The 19,250-nt window shown below is 32.8% G+C and overlaps 2 protein-coding genes and 1 long non-coding RNA gene across 5 annotated transcripts; 2 read left to right on the top strand and 1 right to left on the bottom strand.

Moving 5' to 3' along the window:
• Positions 1–197: 197 nt before the first annotated feature.
• Positions 198–16,501, top strand: LOC129804948 (novel acetylcholine receptor chaperone). Of its 3 annotated transcripts, none has more exons than XM_055852741.1 (5): positions 256–295; positions 480–853; positions 9,535–9,673; positions 9,813–9,964; positions 15,891–16,501. In XM_055852741.1, the coding sequence occupies exons 2-5, from the start codon at positions 734–736 to the stop codon at positions 15,957–15,959; spliced, it is 480 nt and encodes a 159-aa protein (XP_055708716.1). In that variant the 5' UTR covers positions 256–295; positions 480–733; the 3' UTR covers positions 15,960–16,501. The 3 variants fall into 3 exon arrangements, with proteins under 3 accessions (XP_055708718.1, XP_055708716.1, XP_055708717.1); XM_055852742.1 differs by having other exon boundaries at positions 261–306; XM_055852743.1 differs by having other exon boundaries at positions 198–853.
• LOC129804964 (uncharacterized) lies at positions 11,169–11,567 on the bottom strand. The gene is made up of 2 exons (XR_008752035.1): positions 11,409–11,567; positions 11,169–11,297 (listed from the first exon to the last, which is right to left on the bottom strand). It is a non-coding gene; the product is annotated as an uncharacterized LOC129804964 (long non-coding RNA).
• LOC129804886 (uncharacterized) lies at positions 16,496–19,240 on the top strand. Its single transcript, XM_055852599.1, has one exon. The coding sequence runs from the start codon at positions 16,637–16,639 to the stop codon at positions 19,238–19,240; it is 2,604 nt and encodes an 867-aa protein (XP_055708574.1). The 5' UTR covers positions 16,496–16,636.
• The last annotated feature ends 10 nt before the right edge of the window (positions 19,241–19,250 follow it).

The following is a 19,250-nucleotide window of genomic DNA, read 5'->3' as shown; positions in this document are numbered from 1 at the left end:
TTCCACCAATAGAACACTCCTAGGTTACAAAGGTGACGATTGAGACACTTTAATGAATTTTTGAATTGACGAAAATGCAGAAATTTGGCAAGAATTTGCAAATGTGACGCGAATTGTCAGGAAATACATTGCGCAAACTCATTGAGAATGAATTTTCCGAGAAAATTTGTGAAAATTTCTCCCTTATGCTCTTTGAAAGAGCAAGTAAAAGAGAATGTTGAGCGTCTATATTGATTTTTCACGGTCTCAAAGCTCAGTCAGTGTTTGTCCATCGGGTATTGCATCTCGACGTTAAGTAATAAATTTGTAGGAAAATTTTCTATATAAATTTTTTCATGGGAAAACCATAAAATATTCCATTAAGCGATAAATTGGAGTGAAGAAAAAACAGGGAGTGACCTTTCCTGTCGATTTTCTCACGCAATTTTTTGTGATTTTTCGTGCTCAAAGAACTTTTAGGAAGACAACTTTTTTTTTAGGGTGGGCAAAAATGGTGAAATTGAAGTAGAATTTGTTTCAAGAAGCATTTCTGTGGGCGACACTGAAGTGGCGAGGACTTGAGAATTCACAAGACGTTTGTTATGTGAAAGAGGAAAAAAAATCGAGAAATTCTTGTGATTTTAGTCATTTAAAAAATTTTATGTGATTTTGATGTAAAAGTAGATTTATTTTTGTGTGATTTTGAAGAGAAAAAGAAAAAGTTTGTGAAAAAGTTAAGATAATTGTGGTGAAAATGGCAGCATCAACATCCATTGTACTAAAGAGTTTATCAATTCTCTTGGGACTTTTCTTCATTTTCATCGGTACAATGAAACTCAGTCCGTACTTTAGCAAAGAATTGCACAGAGATTTGGTGAGTATTATTTTTTTAATAACTAAATTATTTTTGTGTGTGACTTTTGGGTGTGAAAAAGTCTCATTTTCCGGTGCGAAAAAAAAGAATCTGTAAGAAATTGATTGATGAGTGGAAAATCCTTCCATGGTTTCTTGTTTGTCGCAGAGAGACAAAGTGGTTGGAAATGTGGGCGTGGTACCTTATCAACTAAGAGTTCCTTGTCCCCATCTGCGTATTTTTGTAACGCTTTAAAAAGTATATATATTTAAAATTATATTCAAATGTCTTAATTAATTTTTATGAATCTGTTTTATGAAGAGCGTAAATTGTACAATTTTTTTTAGACCGATTTTTCAGCAGATTTTCTTATTTAAATCTTGCAAGATGCAAGCTATTTTCGATTGCTAATTGGATAAGTGTCACTTTTTTTAAACTTTGAACAAAAATATTAATAGCATATCTGTACTAAAGCAGAATAGTTTAGCAGATGCATGTACTAAAGTATGTACTAAATGTGATATGTAGACCTTATAAACGGAGTATAAAGAGGGTATAAACACTGAGAGAAATCCGAAAAAGTTAAAATAACATTCCGGAAATGTTAATTTTACCCTGCACTATTGATCCGAAATCGGTGTAAATATTACCCTTTTTAGGTGTATTCGGGGTTAAAGTTACACTTTTTCATATTAATTTTACCCTTAAAAAGATGTAAAATTAACATGAAAAAATGTTGATATATTTTTACACCTAAAAAGTGTTAAAGTTATGAGCAAAAAAAGTTAATCGCACCCTCTTTTTTCTCAGTGAAGGGCTAGTAAGTAAACTATGAGTAGTTTTTAACTGTAAAATTTTCCTAATGCATATTAAAAACAAAAATGTAATACTTACAAAGTTTGATTAATTATTCGCAACAGATTTTCCTCATTTTTAGGAAGTAAAAGACATGATTCCGATAGGAATGCCAAATAGAAATTGAACTTTACTTTTTGAATTAAGGGTTTCGCAAATTACATTAGATAGTTCTTCTCAAGAAATAAATTATTCTAAGCCAAAATACTTTCAGTATTCCTGCTCTAACTAGCCTGAAATCTGTACCATGTCTTGATGATATACTTTAACATGTACTCATAGTGCTTTAGTACAAGTGAAATGCAAAATATGTGCACAAATGATAAATACATGAAAGGGAAAGAAATGATAAATGCTGCCAATGTTTTCATAATATACATACTTTAATGTGATTGATCTTATTAATACATACAATCTCAAAGATGAATTATTAAAATACCTTGGTCATTTGGTGATGTATTATGTCTTTGAAGATTTTTATTATTTTTTCTAATAATTTCTTTCACTTAAAAGATTGATTATTATTTAAACAAATATCTATTTAGGCAATTCTTTGTCGACTTAATAAGCTGTCATAATCATGGCTTAAATGCTGTACTTCAATACATTCACGTCATTTACCGTTTGTTGATTCACAATCGATTTAACCCGATTCATAAATTACTCAAAAAATCGTCCAAAATTTCTTAGGAGTAATAAAATTGATTTTCGCTTAAAAATTAGTTATTGATTATGAACCGGTTCATTACCGCATCGTAACTGATCGGAATCGGTTCGTAATTGTCAGAAATTGCAAGATCTTTTCAAAGAGCCGAAACGTGACACCATTCCGTAGAGAAATATGTTCTGTAGAATCTCTTAAACCTTTGACATTGAAAAAACATTATTAGGAATGATTCAACGTTTTTTTCGTATAAAGGACGAAATCTGGGTAATCTCTGAAACATATCCAGAAATTAAAAAGAAAAATCACACGACGCGTTATCGAGCGATCCCAAAAAACATGGTTTTGTTAGGGAACGATAAGGGGAGGGGAGTGACGGGCATGTTAATGGTCCCTGGGTTGACTTTTTTTTTAATTCAATTCATTTGGTCCATAAGTTTTTTTTTGTTATAATTTTCCGTCAATTTTGATGTTTGTCCGAGTGCTTGGCAATCTGTTCGGTTCCTTTGCTTCCATATCTTTATCTTCGGAAATATTTCGGTTTGGTTTCGGATTTTTTGGGTATATTTTTAGATATTTTATCTATCGATTTAGACAATAAAAAGATCGATTTTTTGATCTTGAAGTTCAGACTGCCCCCTTAAAACAAATTTATAAATTAAAACGGTTTCCTAGACTTTAAGTAAATTATTTAATATAAGTTTTTCTCAAATTTCTCCCTAGATTCAGTGATAAATCTTTAAGTTTTGATTCTTGTAATTCGTTTTCTAAAGCTTTTTTTGTAATCTCCAATAAACGGTATGAAGAAATGAAGCACTTTTGAATTGGGGCACCTTTAACATAGGGCTTCCTCTCCTAGTTTCAAGTAGAACTGAGCCTTATCATAATGTAGCTTAGCTTCAAAATTGATTTGTCGAGATAAATTGTACCATGGTAAAGTCCAGTTTCGTTTAAAAATAGGAGAAATAAGCCTTATCTAACGGTGCCCCGGCTCAAAAGTTCCCCACTTCCCCCAAATATTTTAAAAGTCATAATTTTGTTTAGATTTTTTTTATTCCACACGGTTTGAGTGATCGTTTAATCTTAAACTTTAACTTAACGTTTTAAGGATTATTGGGGTACTATTGATCCAAAAAAAAAAGTTTTTTTGTTATTTTATTCTTAAGGAGTTACGTGGGTCAATAAGACTAAAAAATAGCATATTTTCTCTTTTTTCAGCATTATTAGATATTTCTTTAATTTAGGCTCTTAAGCATTAAATCACAACATTATAAAACAATATTTTCTGAAATTTTTATTTAAAAATTAAAAAAAATAGGCCACTGACCTGATTTTTGAAGATCTATAAAAAATATTTTTTTCGTTGGACTAGATTTCTCAGAGTAAGGGCCTTGACAGACCTGAGGATTAGCCAAGAGGCGGCTTAGCGTAATTATATTCGAAATAATGGTTAAACTACATTTCCATAATTTTCCACTAAGTCGTCTCTCGGCTTAAGTCGTAAGTGTGTCTAGGGCATAAGTTGATCTATACCTCATATTAGCAGTTGTGTGAAACTAATTCTTGAACGAAGGACTTTATACTTCCCTTATCAAAGCTAATTTTACAATACATGGTATGAAATATGCCGAAAACGATTATTTTTATAAAATTCTCTCAAAAATCCGAATTTCTTTTTTTTTTTTGTTTCAAAAATCCTTCGTTCAAGGACTAATTTTAACTGATTTGCTAAAAGAAAATTTTTGGTTCTTAGATTTCAGATGAATTTACTCTGAGAAATTTTGTCTACGGAAAACTAAGCTTTTTTTTTATCAAAAACGGGTTTTCGGTGGCTGAATTTTTAAAATTTATAAATAAAATTTTCTGAACATAATGTTTAATATGTTAAATTTTTATATGCCTAAGAGCAAGAATTAAATAAATATTTTATTATGATGAAAAAAAAAATAGAGAAAATATGCTAATTTTTAGTGTTTTTGAGCCATGTAACCCCTTAAATAATTAGAAAAAACGTTTTGTTTTTGGCCAATAGGGGGAAGTTGGGTACCTTTGAAAGTGGGGCACCTTTCAAATTGCGATTTTTCACCTATTTTTAAATAAAATTGAACCTTATCATGATATAATTTAGCTGCACAATGAGATTGAGAAGCTAAATTACGTTACAATATGGTTCAGTTCCGTTTAAACATAGTAGAAAAATATCAGTTTCAAAGTTGCCCCACATTCAAAGATGCCCCACTTTCCCCTATAGAGTTTTTCTTTTTCAATGAGCAAGGGGATATCATAACCTTTAACACAGAAAAGGAAATCTTCATTTTGGCACTAAATATTTTAATTTAAATCTAAGCTTCTAATATTCCATAATTCAGAGGATTAGGTCGAAAAAAGGTGATCGATGTTTTGATTTGAAACGATAGAACATTATATTATATTACTTTTTTTTAATACTTTCTTTAAATTAGTGCGTCAGAGTAGGGAAAAGCTTTTAGGTTTTGCACACACTTTGGCTTCGAGCACTTCATATTTTTCCGCCGATATTGCTGACCAGTCTATGACAATATATTTTTATAGGTAATTTAGACCCTGAAAAAATTAAGTCAGATTCATTAAAGGAATGGGAAAAATACGAAGCGTTCGAAGGCTGAGTATGTGTAAAACCTGAAAGCCTTCCTCTACTTGTCGTCTTTGAATGTTTTGAAGAAGAATTTTGGTAAGCGGACAAATGAATTTTGTGAAAATTTCTTCGAAAGGATGTTGCTTATTACTTTGACAAAACTTTTTCTCACGGTTTAAATGGAAAAACATCTTTTTGACAAACTTTTCTTAATTTGACAATTTTCTTCACAGTTATAATACTTATTCTAAAATTGGTGTATATTTTACATAATTCTGATTTATCATCTTATTATACAATTGAAATTATCTAATTGAAAAAAAAAATGCTGTGGATAACGTCAAAAAATATAATGTATATCGACTAACATATTACAAATGAAAGTTTTACATTATTTTCCTAAAGGAATTTTCTTTATGAAAATTACTTAAGATCTTGTGGGCTATTTTGATATTTGGCAAGATTGAGCAAGGCGAATGCTAAATAATTTCATGTGTGATGATTAAGAAGACGAAGAGAGGTGTCTCAAAAGTAATGTGGCTTATCTTGATTTTCAAAACATACAACAAGAATTTTATATAATTTTCACATTCACCATTATAATTTATAAGACTTTTAGTGGTTCTTAAGAGATTAAATATTGAGAAAATTCATACAGTGAAGGAGAATCCTCTTCGAACAGGTGTCATGTATTGTTGAAATAAATAGAATTTTCCCTTAACATTGACACATGTTTAAATATCGTCTGTTGCATAGGTCAAAAAGTGGGCATACCATCAATTGATTGAATTCCGTCTTTTATTTTTGTTCAGCATACATATATTTTGGCACATAATTAAGAGGAATAACTTGTAAGAACGCAGACGTATATACAAGTAGAGTAGAGAGTATGCAGGAATTCACTCATGTATATTTTCATTCAACAGAATTGAAAGCTCTTTATTTTTTTTTTGGTTTGAGAGAAATAGAATTAAAAAAAAAACTTTCAAGTTCAATTTTCTTCTCAAGAAGCTATTAATAAATCGTCTCTCAGGAAGACGAGTGAATTTTTCACGCAATTTTAAAACATAAAAAAATCTATGGGAAACATTTGGGTACTATTTTTAGTTCGATACTTTAATAACGCATGTAACCGTGTTGTTATGTGCTTCTATTCTCCACCTCCGCAAATTAACACCACGAAATTCACCTTCTTTGCAGTCTATAAATCATAAACATACTTACATTCATTTCTTTATGTCTGCTTGTTTTCAAAATATTTATGTAATTCTAATTTCTGTAACAGTTTGTACTTGTATGGGGGGTTATTTAGTATTTATAAGCACAATAATAAGGTATTTTCATTGCTTTATGAGTGTTTTGCAAATTATTTTGCTATTGTTGGCACAAGTTTTATCCTTGCTAAGGACAACTTACTCATCACTTTCGTTTATTTTATTGAATTTAATTGTTATTGCAGCATTCTAGTTAATTTAATCACGTTACGTTGAATTAATTTTGCTAAAGTTGTGAGATAATAAACATTCCTAACTGCAGTCTCTGAAAATCGACCGGAAAATGAGAAGAATGTATTCAGAAATTGTGTATCATTCATAATCTAATAATATTATTATTATCTTGCAAATGTTATACTTGGAGTGATTGAAGAAAAAATTGAATGTGTGAAAGGGGAAAAACATGCAAAAAGAATGTATGTGTTTGACGAATAAATTTTGGATTAAAGCCAATTCTTTAAGTAGGGGACAGTAGGGCAATTTAATACATCTTTACACAGTTTGACCTGACCTTTTTAATAAATCAATAAATTACGTTTGGTTTAGGTCAGAGGTGTGCAAGAAATCGTTGAAACCGAATTAACGTCAAATGAAACATGTATGTCAATGGTCAAAACGCTACTATAACAAACTTATTTTGACGTTAATTCAGTTTCAACGGTTTCTTGCACACCTCTGGTTTAGGTATACAGTAGGGAAGATTGAGGCAGTTTCACGATCCTAAAAGTTTAATTAACCCATTTCTTACCATGGTATTACACATCATACGCAAGTTAAGTGATTTTAGATGATTTATTTCTGGGCAATCGTTATTCGAATTGCTGTTGGGAATGGATTTTTAGTAACTTAAATCCTTCAATTACTTGGAAAAATTAGCCCGACAGAGATGAAAATACATTTTATTGTTCTTTTCTCGCTTCTCAGAAAATCATGAATGATTTTTGCTCAAAATGGCGGACGGAAAATACGACATCCCGTGGAATTTGTTAAAATTGGCCTTCATCCTCTTTCCTGATTTGAATTCTGATTGCCAATTTGTTTTCCTGGATAGTTACTCTACCTAAATCAAAAGAGTTTTTATTGAATTAATGCACATAATTTAAATTCAGTGACTGTTAAAATGTGTGTTTGATAGCGCCTCCCCGCGACTCCAGATAAAAAAAAAGTTTTCTTTTCAAAAAAATCATCTATTAATCTGCAAGAAACTTATTCCAAAATATTAACATTCTATTTTAAGTATTTCTAGAACATTGACTGAATGCACCCCTCTGGCATATGTCCTGTACAGTTGAAGCCAAAGCGCATTTTTAAGTGCAAACACGTATGGGAATTTCTCTGCTTTTGCAACCGTTATGCAAAATAACTTATAAGTGAGAACTGATCCTCTTTTGGAAGTTACTGATCCCTGTGAAGGGATAAATATACTAGATTTTTATCTAAATAACTTTTCCCGATCGGCTCTGTGAGCTGAGTGAAGGAGCTGGCTTCAAATAGCTACATAAAAAAAAGAACTTGCCATGGAGGTAACTGAATGGGTTAAGACTTATCTCTCAACGAACATCAATTCGTTTAACTTTTCTAACTTTTAACAATATATTGCCGATATTTGAGGTTATGCGCAAGGAAATGAGTTCGAATACTTAAATATTATATTTGTACACCTTCCTGAGTTATTCTTGCTGTTTGTGGTGGCAATTTCAAGGTTAGGTTCCGATTAAACAAATAAACAATTTATTCATGCATTTGATGTGTCATTTTGTCTACGTTCTGATAAGTAATTGATTTAAATTGCTTAATCAATCAATCAATTGCTTAATCAACAAATAAGTATTGTTTTTAAATTGCCTCATCAACTTAGGAACGAACCGGAACGAACAATTTTAAGTTTTCGATGTATTTAACGGTCCATTCATGTGAAATTTTTTGTCCTTTGTGGTGAAAACTGAGAAAAAGAGCCTTTTAGAGCGACGCTTTTCATGCACTCATGACGAATAACGTATTTCTGGATTCGAATTAGACGTCAACTTAGTATTTCACGACAAAGTGTCCACGACATTGATGCTATCTATCGGTTCACAAAATAATTATTCCTATATTTGAAGTCAACTACCACTTATGATGGTCAGGCTCATGCTTAATGGCCTCTACACATTAGAGAAATTTATGTCCATATTGAAGAGTTTTTCCTAAAAAAAAACCTAGGGAATATGCTTCAACATGGGCATAAATTGCTCTAGTGTGTAGAGGCCATAACACAATTCAGTTATTTTAAAAGATGGACATTACCCACATCCAAGAAGTCCGTGAGGACCAGATTAAGGCAATGATAAGAACCTTTTAAAAGCCCGAGTGTATTTGAAGATTGAAAGTCTTCCTCTACGTATGCTTTCGAGAGAAAAAGTGTTCCAGTTTGCAAAATATTCGAAATTGTGACTTTAAATATTTTTTGGTTAATTTTGGAAAATTTAATGAACGTTATTTACAAGATTTTTTTCGTGAAATTTGTTTTCTTGGATTTCGCGAAACGTTTTTTTTAGGTTCCTTAAATTGCCTAAAAATTGTTTATGGGTTTCTTGGGTTATGAGGTACTTTTTTGAGTTTCTAGGATTTTGCAACAAAATTCTTTCGGTTTCTTCGAACTCACGATTTTTTATTTGGATTTCTCGAATTTCGTTAAACCTTTCTTTGGGTTGCTCGGGATTAATAAACTGTTTTTAGATTTTTCTGGTTTTGCGAAATTCTTTTTTGTTTTTTTTTTGGAATGCATGATTTTTTTCTAGTTATCTAGGATTTCGAAAACTTTTCTTTGGGTTTTCTGGGTTTTATAAATAAAAGTTTAATTTCTCACGTTTCACGAAACATCTTTGAACGTTTTTCGGTTTTGAGTTCACGAAGTTTTTCTAGGATTTCCTAGATTTTGCGAAAATTTTTGGATTTTTGAAGATGTTTCGAAATTTAATTTATATTTCTTTGGTTTCGTGAAACATTTTTAAGTTTCCCGAATTTCGTGAAATGTTTTTCGGGTAACAAAAATGGATTCTGTTTATGAGTTACCGAAAAACAAAAAAAAACACAATACTTTTAGAAAACTAATTAACTAATTAAGTATGAACTAATTTACTAATTTTGGAAATCTGAGGAAAAAAAATTGTCCTGTATTAAATTGCCCCACTCTCCCCTACACTGTAGTGATTTAATCATCATGCAATTTATGACTTTATCAATAAATTCATTTTATTGATTTGTCTTATTTTTGTGTGGCGCCCGAAAAAAATAAATTGTTTTATCATTTCAGCGGAAGGAGTATGTGAAATATGCTAAAGTTTTCCCTCTGGCATCAGTGTTTGACCTCAAAATCCCATCCAAATGGTATAGACGAGTGGTTGGTATTCTCGAAGTGATTTGTGGACTTGCCATGGTGTTTGTACCATTTCGTGAGTATCTTCTTGAAGGTTGATAATGAGGAAATTTTGTGTGGTGTAAATCGCCAAATTTTCACATTACCATGAACTTTTCTTGGCTGCCGTACCTGAAAATTTTCATTGCTTTTCTTGTTTCTCTTTTTTTTCACAGATAAAATTAAAAATGCTGCCAATATTACATTACTTGCACTCATGCTGCTTGCTGTATACTCACATTACATGGTGAGTGATCCTTTTGAGAGATCCGGACCAGCTCTCGTCTTCACATTTATGCTAGGCGGGAGACTCGTGGTTTGGTATCAGGTGAGTAAATAAGATTTTGATTTGGCAATGGTTTGGTGAAGACAGACATTAGAAAAAATCAGTAAGAATGAGTTCTATTTTAAGTAGATGGGTAATTTTCTACCAATCACACTCAATTTACACAATTAATTTAGCATTATTTTATTTATTTAATTAAATAAGAAAAATACATCAAAAGGAAAAGCGAATTTTCAAAATGGATTTTTGTAAGGAAGTTAATGCTAAAAGGATTTTACACACATTTTCTATTACATTTTTCCTTGAACCCTGAATGAAAAATTAATTCTTGATAATATTTTTTAAAGAGAACTTCGCGATTTTTTACACTAATAGGGTGTGTGTCTTGGCTTAGTGATTTCTATTTTTTCCGATGCTTATGGTACGTACACATTGCCGGTCAAATGGTTATCGCCTTCGACAAAACCTATGTAAAATTAATTAAAACGGTTCCGATAAAAAAGGCAAGGAAAGGTATTGAGAGATCTGTGTGTTAAATACAGTACACACAGAGAAATTTTAGTGGAATGACAACTCCAATTGGTGTTGTCGGACACACCAACCTCAACCCCAAAATCAACTAACCCCAATTCGGTGTTCAGAATACACCAAATGGTACCAAATAAGCAACCAACACCGGCTTTGGGTTTCTGATTACACCAATTTTACACCAATTATTAACACCAAATTTTGCGTTGTTGGAACACCATTGTGGATTTTGTATCACACCATCTCAAGAAAATATAGGTGTTCGTTTTACACCAATAAAAGTGTGAATTTTCCTCCACTTTTTTTCAAATATAACGAATTTTTTAAATGCTCCCATATCGAAATCCATATCCTTATCGAAATAAAATAAATGAAACACGAATTTTATATCTCTGATAAATATTTTTAATAGAAGAATTTTTTTACAAATTTACATTAAATATGATTAACATTATATTTTTTAATTAATATTTTTTAATCACAATTTTTCATCACAGGTTTTGTTTTATTAATAAAAAAAATTATAATTTTGATATTTTGATTTTAAGATATTTTATACAACTGTGAGGATATTTTTATGATATTTTATACTTCTACATAATTTACATTAAATAATATAATATAAAACATAAAATTTTTTAATAATATTTTTTAATCACATATTTTTGTAAAAAGAAGTTTTAATAACATGAAAAATCACTTTTTTATAATTTACCTGGATCGGTGGGCTTCTCTTCCTCTTCGAAAATTTTCAACTGGGAAATTGTATATTGAGAAATCTTTTTGAACTCACGAGAGGCACGAGAGGCTTGCAATCAGCATACAACTCCTCACAATCAAAATTAATCTAGAAATAAAGGGAATAAAGAAGAATTTTAATTAAGCAAATTAATAATAAACTGAATTATAAAATACGGTGATAATATTTTGAAAGATATATATTAAAAAGAATATTTACCAATTTGCAAGCGTATGAAGTGACCAAAATCGCCCATTTATCTTTCAATTCAGCAAGAGGGAAATATTTTTTCCCCATTTGGACATCACAGTTGAAGTGTAGCTTAAAGCAGTTTCCTCATCTGAAATACATATAAAAAGTATAGTAAATTTTTAAGAAATAAACATTTAATTTTGTGTTAAGAAAAGAAAATTATACCTTGTGAAACAAAAGATTCAGGAATATCTTCCATATCCTCTTCCTTCTTTTTAGGAGCCTTTTTTTACTTCGATCGATTTTAGTAAAAATTCCTTTTTTTTAGGAATGTCTAATGTTCCTAAATTTGTTAAAAAATGATCCCGAAGGCTCGACATTTTTCGCCGCAGCAACTTAGTAAGTTTCCTAAATGAAACACGAAGATTTTCTTATTAAAATATCTGTTTTGTTTTAATATTTGAATAGAATAAAGGGTTAAACAAAGTAAAAACTAGAATAAAAAAAATAATAAAATCATGCATGGTTCTTAAATTAAATTAATAAAAAAAAAGAAATTGATATAAAATATAATTTCGGTTTCAAATTACCTACCTCGGTAAAAATCTCCACGACTCCAAGGAATAAGCGGTTGAAAATAATGATGATGATGGTAAAAATCTCGTCCTTTTTCAATTTCGTTGATGAAGACACTTGCACTTTTTCTGAGACATCTTTCAAACTGCCCTTTTTTGACTCCTGCCTTTAAATTCGCCATTCGCCCAGTTTGGCTTGAAATTTTGCAAAAGAAATGTCAGTAGGAAAGCATTACAATAATTTAAAAAAAAAAATGAAATTTTTGAAATCTATACTGAAGGATAATTTCTTGATATGGATGAGTAATCAAAGGGTAAACTCACCAAGAAATCTCTGCACAATTTCCACTGGAAAACCCCGTTGAAACAAAAGATAAAACACTTCACCGAAATATTGTTTAGATTATCGATAAATAAAATACATTCCGAAAATGCATTAATTAAGACAGTTAACACTTGCGATTAAGCAAAGAAAATTGCGTAACATCACTTCCGCACTCTTCACTGACCAATTTGTTACTGATGCAGCGGGGAGGGAAAAGAGCACACGAAGGATAGTAAACAACACCGGATGGTGTTGTGGCAGCACCTTTATAGAGAATTGATGGTGTTACTCTTGCACCATTTTAGACATTTTTGTGGCGGAGTTTCTACAACACCGCCAAAGTATTTCATACAACACCTTCGATTCAAAACTTGGTGTGAATTTGATGTGAATGGTACAACGGTTGGTGTTCCAGCAACTCCAACACCAAATTTAACCCCAAATTCAACACCGCTTTCTCAAAATCACTTCTCTGTGTGTATGATAATTACTTAACGGTTCATAACCGGTTAATTACCGATTCACAACCGATTTATAAATCATTCAAAGCACTGCCCAAAATACACTACAGGAGTAATATAACTATATTTTGGACAATAATTCAGTTCAGAACTAAGAGGAACCAGTTCACTTTTATCGAAATTTCGAACACCATTCGGATGAGAAATACGTTCTCTAAAGCCCTTTTAACGTTTGACTTTGAGAGACCATTACTAGGAATGATTTAACGATTTTTTCGTATGAAATATAGGAGATATAGGCCGGTTAATTGTTCAATGTTGACCCAGCTCGGATAAGGGTATCCAAGGCACTTAAGTTTTATTATTTAATTGTGCAACTATAGGGTAAATTAGGCTAATTCAAAACCTGCTTTAAATGGAAATTTTTCGCTACTATACAGATAAATACAGTACTATCATGATAAATACAGTACTAAATTATTATATTTATATATTTTCTATACCACAGGTTCATTATTTAGTTAATTTTGCTCCAAATAAAACGAAAATCCATTCCACAAATTTTAATTTGTTAGTTTCTCAGAAAAATTAAAAATATACCTTTTCACCATCGAATTTTTCATAGATCGACCATGTTTTCCAATGAAAAACACAATAAAGTGACTGTTGTTTATTCGTTTTGTTTAACATTTATGTCATATTTCTGGCTAATTTTAGTTGAATTAAGTGCTAATCTTTATTGTTAACTGTACGTGAAGTTTTCAAATGAAATACTTACCTATTTCGTGAACAAAAAGGGTTTTTCTGAAGTGTCTGCAAATGCTTCAATAGGAAACCCCGGAAATATGATTTTTTGGAGAGATTTTCTTATTGTTTTAGATGGGAAAGGAGAAAAGATCATGAATAAGAACAAATTCTGCACTCAGGTACTTCTCAACAAGGTTTTGGAAGCCTTTCATCGCGGTTTCACTTACACTGTTTGTTTCCAATTAGAAACTTTCCCTTGTCTCCATTTGAATTAATATGTTTCCAATAGCAGCATTTTACGCTCGCGTATTTTTCTTGTATTTAAGAAGTTTTCAAATTATATCTGAAGAATTTTCCACTAAACAGTAACATTCTAGAAGAGCCAAGGATCAAATTTATGTAATTCTCTTCAGAAAAAATATGAACTTAATGTGTTGAATCTCCTGTGAAAGTTAAAGCGTCTGGAAATGGTTTTGAATTAGGACATTTACCCTACGAAGAAGTAGATTTTGGCTATGATGATAAGATCACTAATCTGACTTTAAATGTCCAAGTTTATGAAAAAGATTAGAAGATGAACAATGTATATTTCTAAGTAGTACCTTCAAGATATACAAAAAAGTGACATTTTCATAGCTGATCTGTGAATTATTTGTTAAAAACCAGAGCGATTGACACTTCAATTTTATCAATAGTGAATTTTAAAAATTCTAAAGTTCTTTTTCTAAAAATATATATATTTTTTATAATAATTATATAATAGCCATCCATAAAAACATTTAGAATGAATTTATTTTACTCTCTGTTCGATATTTTTTAATAAAAATATTTTAGTCATTTGATGCCTAAACGCTTATCATACTCCTCAGGGTATCTTAACCTTTTCTCACCTGGCACTCAAACTAAAAAAGATAATGACGAACAGATGGTATTTTTGAGTTTGTTGGACCATAATTACACTGAGAGAAATCCAAAAAAGTTAAAATAACATTCCGGAAATGTTAATTTTACCCTGCAGTATTGATCCGAAATCGGTGTAAATATTATGCTTTTTAAATGTATTCGGGGTTAAAGTTACCCTTTTTCATATTAATTTTACCCTTAAAAAGATGTAAAATTAACATGAAAAATGTTGATATATTTTTACACCTAAAAAGTGTTAAAGTTATGAGGAAAAAATGTTAATCGCACCCCCGTTTTTCTCTCAGTGTAGCCTAGAAAAACTTATCTCACTACTTTTTCTTGCATATTAAAAAATCAGACGTTAGAGGATTAAGTTTTATTATTTGAGACGCTCAGAACAGATTTGGTCTCCTTTGTATGCATTTCCCTATTAAAACAGCCCACTTCTGCTCTGAGCGTCTCATTTAATATTGTGCAACTATAATATACTAAAATTTCAGTGCGATTTGTGCCATAGCATAGAGTCGGAGCTAATTAACTTAGAAATTTGTAAAATTTTCTTTTTAATAATTGCGCCTCTAGCGGTGGTTTTATGAACTTCAGATGTTAAAAGGAGATGTGGAATTTTGTGAGTGCTTTTTAACTTCCTTATTGATAAAATTCTGACAATTAGAATCGGAGCTAAAACTATTGCAAAAAACCACCATTACAGAACGTTTTTTAGCGACCAATATATTCGTTATCAAGAAGTGGTGAAACGTGAAATTCAGGTAAAGTTTGGAGCCGATGGCAGGATATGAGATTGCTCAGAATCTCATCTAATAAATCGTTAAGTAAAAATTTAAGACCAGAGGGATAGCCAAGACACCCACCATAGGATCTATTTTTTTCCGTTTTTGTTACTCTTATGGTAGCTTTTTCGATAACGATGAACGGTTGCGGAGAAATATTCTAATTTAAAATAGAAAATCCTGTTATAAATATGAGCAGCCCTGCAGGGTCTTTGGACAGTAAGCATTTACTCCACTTAGAATTATTTAGCTAATTTAACTTAATTTCAATTGTAAAATCCAAAAATCTCACAAAATCTAAATGTAACAGAGGGATACTTCTTCAGAGCAACTATGAATAAATCCTTTCAATCTACCAAGAATTTAAAGATTTCAAAGATTCTAAAAGTAGTTAGTTACTCTACCTTATCTGGCTGGTATATGTCTCGGCTCAATGTGTGTGAACGTTTTTACAGTCAATGTGTCTTAGCTTTAACATTCACTAAAAATCAAAAATGTTTCTGATTCTCGGCTGTAAATCAGTTTAATAGCCTTATTGCAACACAATTCAATAATATTTATTCGCATCAAAGAATATTATGAAACTCTATTTATATCGGAATTAGAATAGGAAATATACACATTAACAGAATGATGAATTCCAGATGGATCTATTTAAGAAAATCATCAATGAATGTCCATTTAATCAATTTTTGTGTATTTTCCAGATAAATCGACGTGAAATGGAAGCTGCTGCAGCTGCTCAAGCTACAGCAAATGGTCTCAAGCAGGAGTAGAGAGTGCTATTGGTAGCTAAGGAATGATAAAAGAAAATCACAGACTTAGGATGTAAGATCTTTAATTGTAATAAATTGAAGGAAGAAAATCCCATTATGACTGATTCACCATATTGTGTTATATTTTGAGTAAAATTCAAAAACACATCTCTCTTCCACAACCACTTAATTTAATATTCCTTGCTGAATTTCCACTTTATGGAGAGTGATAGCAATAAATTGGATTTTAATGTGAAAGATGATAAATGTGTAAGAAGAACTTACAGTTGGTCTCAGTGAAACATTTGGAAGATGGTTTCTTATTCGAAAATGTATTGAATAAACCTTAATGAGAACACAATAAAGAGGAACATCGATAAAATTTAGGATGAGAATTTGTATTCTCAACATCATTAAAAAATAAAAAGAAATATTTAGTCACTGAATTTAGATGATATTACCAAATGTATAGTGTCGAATTTTGCAAGCAAATTGTCGTGGTTTTGATAAATTGTATTGCACTTGGAGAATAAATGGAAGGAATTTGATTAAGACACAAAAAATCCAATGGAGTTTTTTTTTCAATAGAAGCAGGTTACCATGGTTGGGATTTCTGTTGAATCAATAGCCCAGGTTGGTTCAGTTTTCTGAGCATTTTCACTTGAAATTGTCGTGTGAGAAAGTTTTTGTGTTTGAAAATGGAGGTGATGGAAGAGGGAAATCTCATGGACAGGGTTCCTATCCTGCTCCAGAGAGATATGCAGTACTATCAGCAGAATCAAGTGGTACTCCAAGAGACAATTTGTCCAGGTATTGTTGGTGGGAAACTCGATTTTCCGCGCTATGCTTCGTTTGCTGCTGTTAAAATTGTTCGCTGGTGGGAAGATGAGTATTACGCGGCTTACAAGAAAAATTCCGGACTCCTGAATTTATTCGATATCAAGGATGAGATTCATGAAGAGTCCGAGGATGATTTGGGTGCTCACTGTGGAGGAATTGTCAAGACATCTGATCCGGAAAAATTTGTAAATTTGCTAACGAAATGCGCAGATAAATTGCTTGAGCACATTCATCATCTCAGTCAGGAAGCTCTAGATCATGCAGATTTGACCGTACTTACGGCTACAATTGGTGCAGCTGCTCTGGTGAAGAACAGCATCTGGATCTACTTGCAGAATGTATCAGTGTCTGTTTGTCCACCGCGCGGTGATGAGAAGGGAGGCTCTTTGAAGATGAGCTACAAGCAGTACTCAGAACTAACAGAAGCTCTGGCAGAGCGTTTGCTAGATCTGCACTGTCGTCTTCTTACACTCTACATCCTCCAGGATGCAGAGACTCTCAACTGGGAGAACCAACAGCCCTTCTTTGAGTCCGAACGAGGCTCCTATACTGTTCAAATGTGGTGGCTCTATATGCAAGGCACCCGGAAGGATCTGTGGAACTCTGTTCCTCCCAACATGGCTCAGCGTGTTTTCGCCGGAATGCTCAATGAAACCCTCACTGTCTTTACCATTCGCTACACTCAACTCAGTCCAAGCCAGGCTCGCTCCCAACTCCTTCTCGTAGACATCTGCAATATCCTACATTGCGTAGCTGAACTTCTCCCGGCTATTTCTGAAAATGCCGAAGCCTACGTCGGATTGAACATAATTAACCAAACAAAGACCATCCGAGACATTCATGCAAAGTGTCAGGAACTTTTCTCTTGTCTTCTGCTTCGGGGAGCACCGCTCGGAGTCCTGTTTAGAGTCCTTAAGAAAGGACCAGCTTCGATGGGAATGATGACATCGCGACAGGGACTCCCGGCCCCTTGGATCATCTTTACACTTCCAAAAATGTTTCCCACCAATCAGAATGGGCACTGGGCAACAAGATGCTCAGAGTTTGGACCCAATACTGCTTTGAGTTTGGAATTGAGGGTCCTCATGGGAGCGCCTCAGGCTAATTGGTCACTACTGTTGAAAGTATTACTAATGAGGGATGCTAATCTCTCTATGATAATTCTCCATCATCTGCTGAGCAATCAACCCTCCAGTGATCGTTTCGTAGCCGCATTGGCACAGCCTTTGCTGAACAGGAAGAAATTCGCCAAAAAATGCGAAGGATTCATGTGTGGAATGGAGTGTACAAAAGTTGAAGAGTGGACGAAGGAAGATGTTGATCCAGTAGGTCAGACAAATTATCAAGTCGTCCTTTCACTGGTTTACGTTGTCGTGATGACGGGGAAAATGCACGATATCAATCTTACGCTGATATCAGCTCTAGAAAAAACTCAAGTTAAGGATTGGGCAGCTGCCCTTGATCGACGTCAAGTTTGGAATCAGAAGCGTCCAGCTTGGCTTGAAGCTTTGCTTCACCTTGTTTATCCCGTACTTGATCCTGTTGTTCATATGCTGATTTCTGCCGTTCACACTGGCAACGCTTCAATGTACCAGGCGATGTCCTTAGCTATATCCTGCTTCTCAGAAATGTGGGACTGTATCCCGGATTGTTTGTATAAGGTATCGATAGCTCTAATGGACATCATCCCAGCTGATGTTCGTCCACTTGGAGATTCAGTTCTCATCCAAATTCTCTTCATGGCACTCTACACCAAACTCCTTGAAGTTTGTGAGAACGAAAGTGATAAAGATTCTGAGAAAGCTTCCATTTGCCAGACTGTCGCTGAAGCCATATGCTCAGTGGATGCCGATAACAAGCATACCGATCAGCTAAGTTTGTTTCTCAAGCAAGCTAGGGATACGCAACTGGCTCCAACAACAGTTGAAACAGCTATGGAGGAGACTGTAGGCCTTAGCTTTACCTCCACTGTCAAAATAGATGATCTCGAGGCTGGGATGCAGCCTAGCACTAGTTCAGGAGAAGAATTTGACGTTGAGAACGCAGACTACATTGCAGAAATGCTAGCAAGCGATGTTCTAACAACACCAGTGGGAAAGCAGAGTCTTAGAATTCTCTTTCGCTACATCAAAAACAATCTCGAATGGATCTACCAACAGTTGGGAGTCAGTGAAGTTGAGAAGAGTGAACTACAACCTCTTCCTGGTCAGAAAATTGAAGAAGATTCGCAGACACTGTTGCACATAATGTTTCACATAGGACAACAACCTTTTGATCAACTACTTACCGGAGGACTTAGGATAGACTATGGATCCTGGCTTCAAACTCCCATGTCTATGAATGTTGAGAGTGCTTGGCTACAAATTTCTCAGAGATTTGAATTTAAGGAAGGTTCTAAATTGTCTCTTCACGATACCACTATGGTTGCTTTCATTACGTCTCAGTTGAAGCAAGCTAATTGAAACAACGATG

This window comes from Phlebotomus papatasi, chromosome 2 (assembly GCF_024763615.1).
Source record: "Phlebotomus papatasi isolate M1 chromosome 2, Ppap_2.1, whole genome shotgun sequence".
Classification (NCBI taxonomy): domain Eukaryota; kingdom Metazoa; phylum Arthropoda; class Insecta; order Diptera; family Psychodidae; genus Phlebotomus; species Phlebotomus papatasi.
This window is presented reverse-complemented; position numbering and strand designations above follow the sequence as displayed.